This window comes from Canis lupus, chromosome 13 (genome assembly GCF_048164855.1).
Source record: "Canis lupus baileyi chromosome 13, mCanLup2.hap1, whole genome shotgun sequence".
In the NCBI taxonomy this organism is placed as follows: Eukaryota; Metazoa; Chordata; class Mammalia; order Carnivora; family Canidae; genus Canis; species Canis lupus.
The window spans coordinates 9459769-9473845 of record NC_132850.1 but is presented as its reverse complement, the minus strand read 5'-3'; the positions used below and the strand labels follow the sequence as shown (position 1 = coordinate 9473845).

At 60.6% G+C, this 14077-nt stretch overlaps 1 protein-coding gene across 7 annotated transcripts in view; it reads right to left on the bottom strand.

Annotated features, from left to right (window-relative positions):
• Nucleotides 1-260: 260 nt before the first annotated feature.
• The window catches only part of CSMD2 (CUB and Sushi multiple domains 2), a 492622-nt gene continuing 478805 nt past the window's right edge, over nt 261-14077 (bottom strand). For 2 of the 7 annotated variants that reach the window (XM_072772036.1, XM_072772043.1), the window contains 7 exons: nt 11052-11117; nt 10243-10404; nt 8269-8381; nt 6856-6943; nt 5623-5703; nt 4858-5067; nt 261-2131 (listed from right to left, as the gene is read on the bottom strand). In XM_072772036.1, the coding sequence (XP_072628137.1) occupies nt 1722-2131; nt 4858-5067; nt 5623-5703; nt 6856-6943; nt 8269-8381; nt 10243-10404; nt 11052-11117 (1130 nt within the window). In that variant the 3' untranslated portion in view covers nt 261-1721. Of the gene's footprint in view, nt 2132-2163; nt 2959-4857; nt 5068-5622; nt 5762-6855; nt 6944-8268; nt 8382-10242; nt 10405-11051; nt 11118-14077 lie in introns of those variants that run through there. The other 5 variants (XM_072772037.1, XM_072772040.1, XM_072772042.1 and 2 more) reach the window with 5 other exon arrangements.

Genomic DNA, 14077 nt, shown 5'->3' with positions numbered 1-14077 from the left:
GTTGCCCGTGCTCTCCGAGTCCAAGCCCAGAGATCGCCACCAACCCCGACATCACGAGCTCTCCCCTGGGCTTTCTTGTAAGACTTTTGTATTTCGGGTCTTCTGTTTAGGTCCGTGCTCCGTTCTGTGTTAAATTTTGCATTTGGTAGATTTCCACATTTCCACTCTTGGCTTCTGGCCCCAAATACGCCTTTCCTCCCCTTTCCCAAGGCACACTTGCCCCTAACCACGAAAAAGGCCATTAAAATGTAAGAAACCAATGCAAAAATTTATATTTTATTTGAATTCAAAAAATTTAAAATTGCTTTCAAATTCAGGAAAGTACCATAATGCAGGACCCCAGGGGAAGCCTCATATACAGAGACAGATAAATTAAATGTATATACTGCAGACAAGCCGAGAAGGTGTGTAGATTACATATTTACAGCACTTGATGTTTTCTGAAAACCATATTTATACATTTTGTTACATTTACAAAAAAGGCTTCCACTACCGCTTACCTACAATAATGAAAAAAAAATTTACACCGTTTTTTTTTCTTTCTTTTTTTTGGTACTGTACAAACTTTGTATAATAAAAATATATCTCTGTACAAAAGATTTTTTTTTTTTGTTTTTGTTTTACTTTTTTTTTTTTCTCTCATGGGATGGCGGTGGGCGTGTATGGTGTGGGTGGCGGGCGAGAGGCCTTGTCTGCCCGGTTCCTGCCAAGCCTCTGGGGTGGGGTGAAGATGCCAGAGGTGGGCATGGGGGACGCACGGCAGAGTGCTGGGTGCCCAGCGGCTGTGCCGTTTGGGGGTCTCCTGGGACCGCACACGGGGACACACGGGGGATGGCGGAGGTGGGGCTGGAGAGGGAGTGGAGAGCGGGGAAGGGAAGCAGCCAGAGGACTTCCTGCCTCGGTTTTCAGGGAAGGGGACAGAGGAGCGTGTGAGCGAGTGTGTCTGGGCCGGGCCCCCCCCCTGGCCAGCTGGACTGGCCGCCTCGCAGCACCCTCGTGCCCACCCGAACGGGAGGCCGGTCGGGCCGCCTGCCTAAGGATGCGGGGTCCCCGGCGCCCCACTCCCTCCCGTTTCTGTTTGCTTTTCCACGTGTGATGGACCGTCCGAGGCCAGCATGTGGCATGGGCCCGGCGGGGCCTTCCTGGGGGCAGAGAGGTGGCTCTAAAGCTCCCATTTGATTCCTAAACTAGTTCGCGTCCCAACAAGACTGATCCGAAATTCGGTAACAACCGAGGCACCGCGGGATGCTTGCACGTGCTTGCGAGGGATGGGGGGACAAGGCGACTTCCCTTCCCTCTGTGGTTTGCATTCGGGAGCCGCGGGTGCCGTGTCTGTGGAGCCGGGGGCTGCACCCGCTGGGGGCCCGGTGGCTGGTCCTGCTGCGGAGGAGCCCGCTGCCCTGCCTGGGCCCCTCCTGCCCAGGCCCCTGGGGTGGCCTCCCCCCACTGACGTGGGCCTTGCTTTCTCACTTATAAAGCAATAATGCTTCCTAGATTTGGGGTGTCGTGAGCTCTGGAAGCGGCATGGACAGAGAAGAGACGCACAGGGCAGCCCCGGGGCTGGGGCCCGGGGTCGGCCTGCCCCCCGCCGGCACTGCCCACCCCCCAGGTGCTGCAGGACCTCGGACTCCCTGACGGCAGACGTGGCCTGGGGCTCCGGGCCGGATTCCTGCCCCTCCAGCACTGCCCGGGGCCCAGAACGACTTTGTGACTCACTGGGTTTAAACGCAATAAAATTCTGCTGGAAAAAATAAACGGATTCCCAAAGTACTTCCCAAGACGCTCCTCTGCGCGGGGTGCTCCTGGCTCTCCGTCCATCCGCGGCCCAGCACACGCTCGTCGTCCTCCCCGCGGCTCTGTCTCCTGGGCTTGCAGTCCCGCGTGGGCCTCGAGGGAGGAGGCGTGTGCGCGTGCGCAGGCCCCCCACGGGCACGTCCACGAGCTCCGCAGGCTTCCCGGGCCCTCAGCCCCACTCCCTTCCTGCCCCAAGTCAGGGCGCAGCGGGCGTCCTCCGGGCGGCAGGTGCGGGCGCGGGCCCAGCAGCAGACACAGGCGGGGGGCAGGCGAGGTCGCGCGCTGCTCGGGCCTGGAGCCCGTCCTGGAGAACTGGCCCGAGGGCGCGTCGCGGGGGCTGTGCCGGAGCAGCAGGGCGGGGGACACGGAGGAGGGGCGTCAGTGGCGGGTCCTCGCACCCCCACGGATGCGGGCGCAGGTGCAGGCCTCCCGGCTCCCACCCTGGCCGCCACGCACCCCGCGCCCGGTGCCCACGGCCCTCAGCCCCCAGGGGCTCAGGAAATGCTTTCGTTTTAGCTTCAGAATCAGGAGGACAAACGGCAGTGAGGCTGACGGGCACCGAGGACTGGGTCCGGGCCGATCACACTGGCCCGATGACCACGGCGTCTCCGAACCAGCCATAAGGGAAGACAGGGCCCACGCAAGCCATGGCGCAGCCCTCGCCGGCCTCACCGACCCCACGGGCCTCGAGACTTTCCTATCTCGGTTCCTATTTTGATTCCAGCTGTTGTTACGCCCCACGTGGATTTATCACCTAATTTCTCATTTTAAACATACGTGTGTGTGTGTTCAGGGGGGTTTCCACATGCCCCTCCCTGGGCCGGGCAATGCTCTCTCATGTCTTCACTGTGGTCCTGCTCCGGGCCGGGCCGGGGGGACCCTCCCTGAGGAGCCCAGCTGGGGAGCTGGGCACTGGGTGCGAGGTTCTGACGCCTTGAAGGCTGACGCCAGGCTGCTCAGACTTGGAGCCGCCAACTGCATGTGACCCCGGCCCGGGCCGGGGGGAGGGCAACAGAGCCCCAGGCGGGGAGCAGGGGCTATGGTGGGGGACGCAGATCAGGGGGCATCTGACTTCTCTCATCACCGCTGAGCCCCCGGAAGGCCCAATTTACATCAGCAGAGGGGCTTTTACTTTTTCTGTTTTGCTTTCTGTCTGTACGAGCCCTGAGTGGGAGAAAGAGAAAGGGATGGCAAAGATGAAACCAGGAGCTGAGCCTGGATCCTGCACCAGTTCCTCCTCCTCCTCTGAACCTTTGTGTCAGACGGATGCCAAGGGCGTGGGAAGACTCGGTAAGTTAGTTAGTTGTGTTCAAGGATGGCCTTTGTGTTTTCTGAAAATGACTTTCATCTCTTTCTGTATAAATGATCCTAATACCTGCCGTTCTAAGCTTACACTTGAGGCAGAGAAATAACCTGGGGGGTGGGGGGGAAGTGGCGGCAAGGAGGGCCGGGGAGGACCCAGGCAGGCGGGGACGGGCAGGCCCCAGTGCGCCCCGGGTGATGGTTACCTCCACGTGTCACCTCCCGTGGCGCCGGCCAAGCGCTAGGGGCAGGTCTACACGTTGCTGCCAAGGAATTTTTTCAGGTGTGTTTGCGTTTACATCAGTAGACTCTGGAGCAGCCTGGCTGCCCCACAGCGGTGGCCTCCTCCAGGCAGCGGATGCCCCTGGGTCAGGGTGAGGTCCCCCTGATGGAACCTCCAGGCTGCAGGCCTGTTCTGAGGTCCCCAGGCTTTCCAGCCACGCGGCCCTGGGCCCGGCTCCCGACCCTGACCCTCTGCCACCCCTGTCCACGCTCCCTGCACCCACGTGTCCGTGCAGCCCTACGGCTCCGCGCGTGGATGGGGACATGCAGGCGTCTACGCGGCCACGGGGGAGGGTGCGGCACCTGCTAGGTCTGCGAGCTCGCCCCCGAGGGCTCCGGGTCCCCCCCCAGGGCTCCGGGTCCCCCCCCAGACTCCTCTTCCCAGCCTGTTTCCCCATCCAACGGGGTTCCCGCCGGCACCCGCCCGGGAGTGGTGGGGAGGCCCTGGGTCAGGGGGGCGCAGCAGGGCCGCGACCCCAGGAGCAGTGTCCCCGCCCAGGCCCCGCCCCCGGCTCCCCGCGCAGGCCCCGCCCCCGACACGACGCTCCTGGCCCCGCCCCGGCCCCGCCCCCGACTCCCCTGGCCCCGCCCCGGCTCCCCGTCCCCGACCCCAGCCCCGCCCAGGGCCCGCCCCAGCTCCCCAGGCCCCGGCCCGACTCCCCGGCCCCGCCCCAGCCCCGCCCCGACTTCCCCGGCCCCGCCCCCGACTCCCCGGCCCCGCCCCCGACTCCCCGGCCCCGCCCCCGACTCCCCGGCCCCACCCCCGACCCCCCGGCCCCGCCCCTAGCCCCGCCCCCGGCCCGACTCCCCGGCCCCGCCCCCGACTCCCCGGCCCCACCCCCGACCCCCCGGCCCCGCCCCTAGCCCCGCCCCGACTTCCCCGGCCCCACCCCCGACCCCCCGGCCCCGCCCCTAGCCCCGCCCCGACTTCCCCGGCCCCGCCCCCGACTCCCCGGCCCCACCCCCGACCCCCCGGCCCCGCCCCCGACTCCCCGGCCCCACCCCCGACCCCCCGGCCCCGCCCCTAGCCCCGCCCCCGGCCCGACTTCCCCGGCCCCGCCCCCGACTCCCCGGCCCCACCCCCGACCCCCCGGCCCCGCCCCTAGCCCCGCCCCCGGCCCGACTCCCCGGCCCCGCCCCCGACTCCCCGGCCCCGCCCCTAGCCCCGCCCCCGGCCCGACTCCCCGGCCCCGCCCCCGACCCCCCGGCCCCGCCCCTAGCCCCGCCCCCGGCCCGACTCCCCGGCCCCGCCCCCGACTCCCCGGCCCCACCCCCGACCCCCCGGCCCCGCCCCTAGCCCCGCCCCGACTTCCCCGGCCCCGCCCCCGACTCCCCGGCCCCACCCCCGACCCCCCGGCCCCGCCCCTAGCCCCGCCCCCGGCCCGACTCCCCGGCCCCGCCCCCGGCCCCGCCCCCGGCCCGACTCCATGGCCCCGCCCCCGACTCCCGCCCCCGCCCCCGGCCCCGCCCCCTCCTCACCGGCTGCCGGAGGCGGTTCTCTCGGTGGCGGCGGCGGCGGGCGGCCGGGGCTATACCGCGGTACACACCGTGCTGACCGTGAACTCCGCCTCCGCGGCCATGATGTCCGTGGGCTGGATGTTGCGGTCGTACATCGGGTTCTCGAACGTGGCCCGGACGTTGGTGTTCTCGTGGCCCGCGTAGCCGTTGAAGGGAACTTTGGGTCTTCTCCTGGGGGCGGGAGGGTCCGGGTCGCACGGGGCGTGCCCGGGGCGGAGATGGGCCTGGCCGCGTCCTGCAGCCCCCGTGCCCCCGCCCCCACCTTGCTCCGAGACACGGCCCCGCCCCCCGTGCCCCCGCCCCCACCTTGCTCCGAGACGCGGCCCCGCCCCCCGTGCCCCCGCCCCCACCTTGCTCCGAGACACGGCCCCGCCCCCCGTGCCCCCGCCCCCACCTTGCTCCGAGACGCGGCCCCGCCCCCGTGCCCCCGCCCCCACCTTGCTCCGAGACACGGCCCCGCCCCCCGTGCCCCCGCCCCCACCTTGCTCCGAGACACGGCCCCGCCCCCCGTGCCCCCGCCCCCACCTTGCTCCGAGACGCGGCCCCGCCCCCCGTGCCCCCGCCCCCACCTTGCTCCGAGACGCGGCCCCGCCCCCGTGCCCCCCTCGCCCCGGGCCCCCTGCGCTCCGCTCCGGACAACGGCCCCGCCCCTCCGTGACTCCCCCGCCCCCCCGCGCTCCGAGAGACACGGCCCCGCCCCCTCCCCCTCCGTGCCCCCGCCCCCACCTGTGCTTGTAGAGATACAGCACGAAGCCCGCGATGATGAGGGCGATGAAAGGCACCAGGATCGCGGCCGCCACGGAGCTGCTGTTGGAAGCAAAGTGGCGGCCGATGGACTCGGGGTCGGACTCCAGCAGCCTGAGGTCTGCAAAGTCCCAGAGCAGAAACCTCAGGGCGCGGGGCGCGAGGTGAGCGGGGACCCCGCCCCAGGAGGCCCCGCGGCTCAGGGGACGGTCGCCCCCAGTCCACACCGGCCGCAGGACGAAATCCTAAGAGGGTGGAGCCTTCAGAAGTTTCTAAACTTCCTTCAGTGCAGGAGCTTTTTGATCTGGTGAAACCTCACCTGGAAGCCCAAGTTCCGAGAGGGGAGGGGGGAGGGGGAGGAAGAAGGGGGAGGGGAGGAGGGGAAGAGGGGGGATGGAGGGGAGGGGGATGGGGGAGTGAAGGAGGGAGGAGGGGAATGGAGGGAGGAGGAGGAGGAGTTGGAGGGGGGAGGGGAGGAGGACGGAGGGGGGAGGGGTAGGAGAAGGGGGAGGCGGACAGAGAGGAGGGGCGAGGGTGGGAGGAGGGGGAGGGGGCTAGAGGAGGAGGGGGAGGAGGACTGAGGGGGGAGGGAGGGGGAGGAGGGGTTAGAGGGGAGGGGAGGGGAGGAGGAGGGCTGGCGGTGGGCGAGGGCCGCTCCCCTGGGCACAGGCGAGGACAGGGAGCGACCAGGCGAGTCCCCTCCCAGTGGGGCTCCTGGCACAGGCCGGGGCCCAGAGGGGCGCGGGGACCCGGCTGCCCCGTGGTCCCTGCTGTGAGGGGTGGAGGGGATGTTCGAGCCCCAGGGAGGGGGGCTGCTGGGGGGGCAGGCCTGACTGCAGGCTGTGCAGGAGGCGGTTCCCGAGGCAGGCGGGGGCCCTGGGGGCTGCTGTCCAGTCAGCACCCCCCACCCAGAAGCCCCAGGGCCTGCGGCTCCCTGCACCCCTGGGGGAAGGGGCCCCGGGGCCCCACACCTGCGGGGCTGTGGGCCAAGGCCCAGGGTCCCTGCAGCTGGGCCCGACTGCCCCGGTGACATCGCGGCCCAGGTTGGGTAGCACGGTCTGTGGGCTCAGTCCCAGCCTTTACTCAAGCCTCAGGGCAGCCATGAAGCCCGAGTGGTCGAGAGCCTCTGGATTTGGCCCCTGAACCTCATCACCGCCCCCCCCCCCCGTGTCCCCCTCCCCTCCAGGTCCCCTCCAGGGGCCAGATGCTCCTCACCGAGTCTTTGAAAGCCAAACTGCCCAAAGCCGTGGCCCTTGACGGAGCCCTGGTAGATGAAGGTGCCCCCGGGGGACTCTGAGGACACCTGTGAAGACAGGGCTCTGTCACAGCACAGTGGCCCCGGCCTTGGCCGGGGCTGGGGGCACCGGTGCAGGCGGGAGGGCCGCTCACCCCCCCATGTGGGCCTGGCGGGTCAGGTGGGAGCACCAGCAGCGCAGGAGGGGGCAGCCAGGCCTGCGCGGGGCCACCTGGGGCCTGGGGGACCTCGGCGTCACCCCGTGAGGGAAAGGAGCCTCGGGAGCCCATGGAGCCCCCGTGATGGCCGTGCAGCCAGCAGCCCAGCACACCCTCCAGGAGCCACTGATTCCAGCAGGCGGCTGGAGACACTGGTCGCCTGGCACCGCCGCTGCCACCGCGCAGACTCCCAAGGGCAAACCTGAGCAGGGCTGTGGCTCCGCAGGGGGGTCCTGAGGATGCTTGGACTTCGGGGTGCCCACCCTCCCTCCTGGGGCCCTGCCCCTGTGGCTGCTGCGGGGCTCGTCCCCCCAGCTCCCTCCCCTTCTGGCCTCCAGCCTTGCTCTCCGGCCCCCCTCCCCCCCATTGCTCTGCAGTGGCTTTGGGACCTACTGCGACGGGGTAGCCAGGGCTGGGGCACCTACAGGGCTCCAAGGGCGCTCAGAAGGAACTTGGGGCACGGAAGCCCTGCGCTTCTCCTTGCGTGTTTGGGCAGGTGTGTTCTGTGCCCCACGTGGGGCTGGAACTCACGGGGGCCACAGGTCTCCCGACTGAGCCCACCAGGTGCCCCTCTCCGGCGTGTTCATGAAGCAGAGGCGCGACACCACAGGTGTCCCCCCGTGCGTGCGCCCTGACTCCTCAGCTCTCTGCCACCCGGACCCCTCGCCCCTTCCCACCCTTCCACGTCCAGCATCGAACATCTGGGCAGGGAGGCCGAGGCCTGATAGGCGACACTGCCCCACTCCTCTCTTGTGATGTCAGGAGTTACCACGGGGACCTGCCCTCTGCCTCAGGGGTGCCCCAGAGTGGGCCCCGCTGCCACACGGGAAGGCGAGGAAGCGGTCTGGAACCCTCGTCCTGGGCGGGAGCGGGTGTTTGAAGGAGGGGCCTGGCACCACCGCCTTTGCCCTCACCCAGCAGCGCAGCACCTCGGCTCGGGAATTCGCGGACACCGCTGACCCCCCGTGCTGTGGCACCCCAGCCTGCCCCGGAGCGCTCAGACGGGCCCTGGGCACCCAGCCTCCCCACCTCCTGGTCGTCTCCTGTGCCCACCCCAGGCCCGACCCCCCAGTTCCCGTGTTGATCGTACCCACCCCCCGCGCCCCCCGCCTGCGATCGGGGCACAGGGCCGGCCCGGGGGCCCCGGGGTCAGGGCCTGGCCTCGGCAGCACTTACGTGCCCGTCCAAAGCCCAGTGATCGTCCTTGAACTTGTTCACAAAGATCTCCACGGGCCCCGCGATCTGGTAGACCTGGAGCAGGAGATGGAAATCCTCTTTCTTGTAAATTCCTGGGAACAGGAAGTTCAGAGAGCACACTCAGGGCCTGCAGGAGTCCCCGGGCCCACATCTCACGTTGTCGTCGTCGTGAACATTCCGTGCGTGACGCCAGGAGTGAGTGTGTGGGCTGAGTGCGAGGATGCACAAGAGCGTGTGCACGTGCCTCAGAGACAGCCGGGCTACTGACCTGTGTTTGTGACCCTCTGAATGCACACACATGTGATAATAGAGTGATTTTGCACATGTTAACCTGTCAGTTGACGCAAGAGCCCGAGGGCGCGGGAGGCACGGACGTAGGTCCGCGTGAATGTCTTCACGGCTCTGCCTTGGAGCCAACGAGTGAAACTGACTGTGTGTTCGTGCGCACACGTGCGTGAGCGGGAGGGACCATGTGTGGCCGGGTCCTAATGTCTACGTCCATTTGCTGGCGCATCCCTTTACCTGTCCGTTTCTTCTGGAAATGTTTGTTTCCTGAGAGATTTAGTTTCTCTGATTATAAAAAGATTGAAAAGTGGGGAAATTTTGGAAAATGCAGGAAGAAATAAACCATTCCTGATATTACTAGGAAATAGCTGCTGTCGACCTTTGGGTGGAACGACTTCCAATTTTTTTCTCCTTCCCTTCCTTCCTTCCTTCCTTCCTTCCTTCCTTCCTTCCTTCCTTCCTTCCTTCCTTCCTTCCTTCCTTCCTTCCTTCCTTCCTTCCTTCCTCTCTTTTAAGATTTTATTTATTTGAGAGACAGAGAGCACGATTGTGTGGAGGGGCAGAGGGAGAAGCAGACTCCTTCCTGGTCAGGGGGCCTGACACAGGGCTGGCTCCAAAGACCCTGGGACCGTGACCTGAGCCACCCAGGCACCCCTCAGTTGTCTTTCTCATGAATGTTATTTTTCATTTAAAAACTGGAGTCGGGCAGTCCGGGTGGCCCAGAGGTTTAGCGCCGCCTTCAGCCCAGGGCGTGATCCTGGAGACCCGGGGTTGAGTCCCACGTCAGGCTCCCTGCATGGAGCCTGCTTCTCCCTCTGTCTGTGTCTCTGCCTCTCTCTCCCTCTCTGTGTGTCTCTCGTGAATAAATAAATAAAATCTTTATTAAAAAAAAAAAACAACTGGAGTCACATTATAAATGTGCTGTAGTGGGTTCATTTCTCCCCAAACTGGCATAGTATTTTAGCTATCTGATATATTATAATTAATATGCATTAATATATATGCATAATAATACATACAGTATGTGTATAAATGTATAATATACATTAATATTAATTTAGTTATTTTCAGACAATTTTGTCCTTCCAGTTTTTATGTAATATAAATAACCATGTAATATTAAAAATTCTCAGAAACATAATTAACGGGGTCAGTAATTTTCAAAGATCTTGACGCAAATTGCCAAACTGTTTTCTGGGACTGTATTATTTTATACGTTGACCATCAAGTGCATCACTCCCTTCACTAGACCTTGTCCTGCACTAAAATTTATCATTAAAAAAAAAATTCTTAGTGGGATAAGTGGAAAAATCACATTTTATGTTTACTTTTAGTGCTTTTATTACTGCTGAAAAGTACGTTTTCCTTTGTTTATTAACTGTCCAAATTTTGGCTCCTGGGAATTCTCTGTCCCTTTTTTTGGTTCAGTTTTAGGGATATTGATCTCTTTTTGAGTCCTTTCCTGTTCAAGTTATTAATATTTGTCACCTAGCCATTTCCCTTTAGTCTCTGGTGACCTTATCATGATGAAGATGAACACGTTGTCGTCCTCGCACCCATCACACAGGCCCCGCAGGACGCGGGGAGGCAGGGACCGTAGACCGGTCCCCGTAGAGGCCCAGGCCTGCCCCCACTGGCGACGCACCTGGAGGTATGACCTGCCCTTACCGGCCAAGTGCACCTCGACGCCGCTGTGGTCAATCATGGTGGCGTTGACTTTGCTGCTGACGGTCTGGAAGCCGGTCACTCTGAGCATGGCCGGCTGCTTCTTTCCCTGGTACTCGTAAGCCCCTTTCCATAGGGAATTCTTGGCAAAAACGTCCCCGGGCACTGGAGGAGCGGAGAGACAGATGACAGACGTGAGGGGACTCCCGGCCCCTGCCGGCTGCTCCACTTCACTCACTGGGTGACTGGGACAGGATGCTCCAATGTCCCCTCGTGACCCAGAGCGAGCGGGAGCTGAGCATGACGCCGACTCTAGTTTCCTTCTTATGGAACACACATGCCAACGTGGTGAGTAAAGGTATCAAGTCCAAAAAAATATAGGGCAGTCTGCAGTCATTTCGCACGGTCAGCCCGCATCTATAGTTACGTGCCCAGCTGTGCACGTCGCACTTCGAAAGGAACAAGCCCCGTGTTAGAAGTGTAAGCATTTCCGGGAGGCTCCCTGGGCAGGTGTCGGGTCTCCGGTCCGAATGACTGGACCCTGGCCCGGCCGTGCTGGGCAGCTGTGGTGGTGGGAGGCACCAGAGCCTGGCGCTCCCCTGTGTTAGTGGAAGGCGCTGGCTCTCTTGCGGGAGAGCCTGCTGTTTCCTTCAGGCTCCCTCTTCCCCCTGCAGTTGCCGGGGTGGGTAGTGGGCGGGGGAATCTGGCTCTTAGACAGTTTTTCACACCCTTTCACTGAGCCCGTGTTTCTGGGTAACTAGGCGAGGGAATCAATGCCAGTTTCTTGAGCTGAACATCTAGACCGTACCTACCGGAAGCCTGGGTGAGCGGTGGCTCCCGGGCGGTATTGACGGGTCTCCCACTAGGCCGGACCTCTGCTGGGGAAAGAGAATTGAAGAAAACACGTTCAGCCTCGGGCTACGCTCTATTGGGAAAGTCACGGCCACTTCTCTGACATCAGGTTAATGGATTCCCGGAGACCTTGCTTTGGACAACTCTTGGATTGGGAGTCGATACTTTGACCGTCTGGTGATACCATGGGCCCCTCTGGGAATAATAAAACATAAAGAGTTAAAAGCAAATCCATTTTATCAATTATTGTCATTGAAGTATTAAACCAAGAGTGAGGGTGCAGGTGAGTTCTTTATTACTCCATGACATGACAGCCCAGCCACCACCATAATCCTGAAGCAGTCAGAAACGTAAGCAGTGTTGCACAACACCAGGGACAACTGTCATCTGATACGAAATGTCTGCAGTGTTTGCTGGTGACAGAGTCAGAGGCGTTATTAACACTACGATGGGTTTTCGTCTACGTTCCAAATTAAAGGAGGCGCTACATTTTGGTGAGAGGGAAAGGAAAGGAAAGCTATCCAGGAAAGCTACCAGGCCCCGGGACCCAGGCCTGCCAAATGCCCTGATCCGCGACCCCGGTGTGAAAAGCCCTGTCCCGGACTCTGCTTTTCTCCCAAAGGCCTGGTACGAAGAAGGACCTTCCACCAATCAAGAGTGAGCTCCTTGAGGCCTGGTGGGGGTTCAGGTGGGGTGCTCCCTTCCCTCGGAGGCTGGATGTTAAGGCCGAGAAGCCCGTAACAGCTTCTGTCTCACACTATGCACCATAACTCCCAGCTCTTCCTCTTCGGTGTCCACACCGGCCTCCTTCCCAACCTATGAGAGGCTCAGGGGAGCCCGAGGGGGTGCACTTGGGGTGCCCCAGGGCTCAGCTTCCGTGGCGACCACTACCACCATCAACGTCCACAGCAAGAGCTCTGTGCCCGGTCCTGCTCTCTGGTCCCTGTTCGACACAGTCTCCGAGGACTTGTGCTGCCCGGGCTTCCTGCTGTTTGCCTGCTCTGTGAGGCCTAGGGACTGGAAGGTGGCAGCTGACGTGGCTGGGGCCCGGGCCTATGTCTCTGTCACCAAGCGCCTGAACATCTAGGCCCCGGTCGTGGGCGTTCTTCTGACCGTTATGTTCACTATTACTTTACCATTGGCTCACTGATGATGCTCCAAACAATTTCAGAGCTCACAAAAGGCTGTGGAGGCTACTAGTAGCTGCCCGTGGCCTGAGGCTGCCCCCCGCCCCCGTTCAGAGCAGTTTCTATGCACAGCAGTCTACGACTGAACTATTATTATTTTTTAAATTTAAATTCAGTTAGTCAACATATTACAACTGAATTCAAAGAAGCACTTGTGTCTGGAAAGGAAAAAAGGCCGAGAAGCCCTCACAGGTAAAGTCACAGATCCTGGGCCTGAGCCAGATGGTGCAGGTTCAGGTCCCTTCCTGGCATGTGACCTTGACTAGTCACTTTACCCCCGGCATCTCGGTCTCCTCACTGGGAACATGGGAAGTGCTGAAACATACCTCGCAGGTCGACGCTGAATAAGTGAGGCTGTGAACATGAGGTCACACTTAGCCAGTGTTAGTATCTTTTGTTCTTTTGTGCAGAAACAACAGAAATACCTGCTTCACCACCAGAGAAGGGCAGACTGTCCCTACTGCCTCCTTGAGGAGCTGGGGTTCGAGCACGGTCTTCCCGGCTCCAGAGGGCAGCTTACGTTTGTGCATGAAGAAGGCTGTGGAGAAGCTTTCCACGGTGACTCAAAGTATTGTTACGAATATAATGTCTCTATTGTCTTAGGTTTTATAAGAGGACGGCAGTAAGAGGGAGAAAGCACTTTATGGGCCAGGAGCTGTGCTGGGTCATGTTATTCACATTATTTCATTTATTCCTGCTCTCAAAACTGTGAGGTACAGATTACGGTCTCTGTTTTATAGAAGAGAGACTCGTTAAGAGGCAGACAGGTGAAGAGACTTGCCCCAAATCACACAATAAGGGGTGGAAGTGAAATTCAAATGCATCTAAAGCATTTTGTATTTTTATATACAAGTACATAATAACATGAAAAAGACCCACTTTAGACTAAATGTAACCAAGGAAGTTTAAGACGTATAAAGGGAAAATGACAGACCTCAAAAAAACCGAGGAAGACGCAAAGAGATGGGAAAATATTCCATGCTCATGGATTGGAAAAATTAATAATGTGAAAATGTCCATGCTACCCAGGGCAATTTACACATTCAATGTAATCCCTATCAAAATACCATGGGCTTTCTTTAGAGAGTTGGAACAAATAATCCTAAGATTTGTGCGGAATCAGACAAGACCCCGAATAGCCAGGGGAATATTGAAAAAGAAAACCATAGCTGGGGGCATCACAATGCCAGATTTCAGGTTGTCCTACAAAGCTGTGGTCATCAAGACAGTGTGGTCCTGGCACAAAAACAGACACATAGATCAATGGAACAGAATAGAGAATCCAGAAGTGGACCTTCAACCCTATGGTCAACTAATAGTCGACAAAGCAGGAAAGACTATAACAGTCTAACAACAGTCTCTTCAATAAGTGGTGCTGGGAAAATGGGACAGCCACATGCAGAAGAATGAAACTGGGCCATTTCCTAACCCCATACTTGAAAATAGACTGAAAATGGATGAAAGACCTAAATGTGAGACAGGAATCCATCAAAATCCTCGAGGAGAACACAGGCAACACCCTCTTTGACCTTGGCCACAGCAACTTCTTGCTAGACACGTCTCCAAAGGCAAGGGAAACAAAAGCAAAAATGAACTATTGGGCTTCATCAAGATAAGAAGCTTTTGCACAGCAAAGGATACAGTCAACAAAACTACAAGACAGCCTACAGAATGGGAGAAGATATTTGCAAATGACGTATCAGATCAAGGGCTAGTATCCAAGATCTATAAAGAACTTAACTAAACTCAACACCAAAGAAACAATCCAATCATGAAATGGGCAAAAGACATGAACAGAA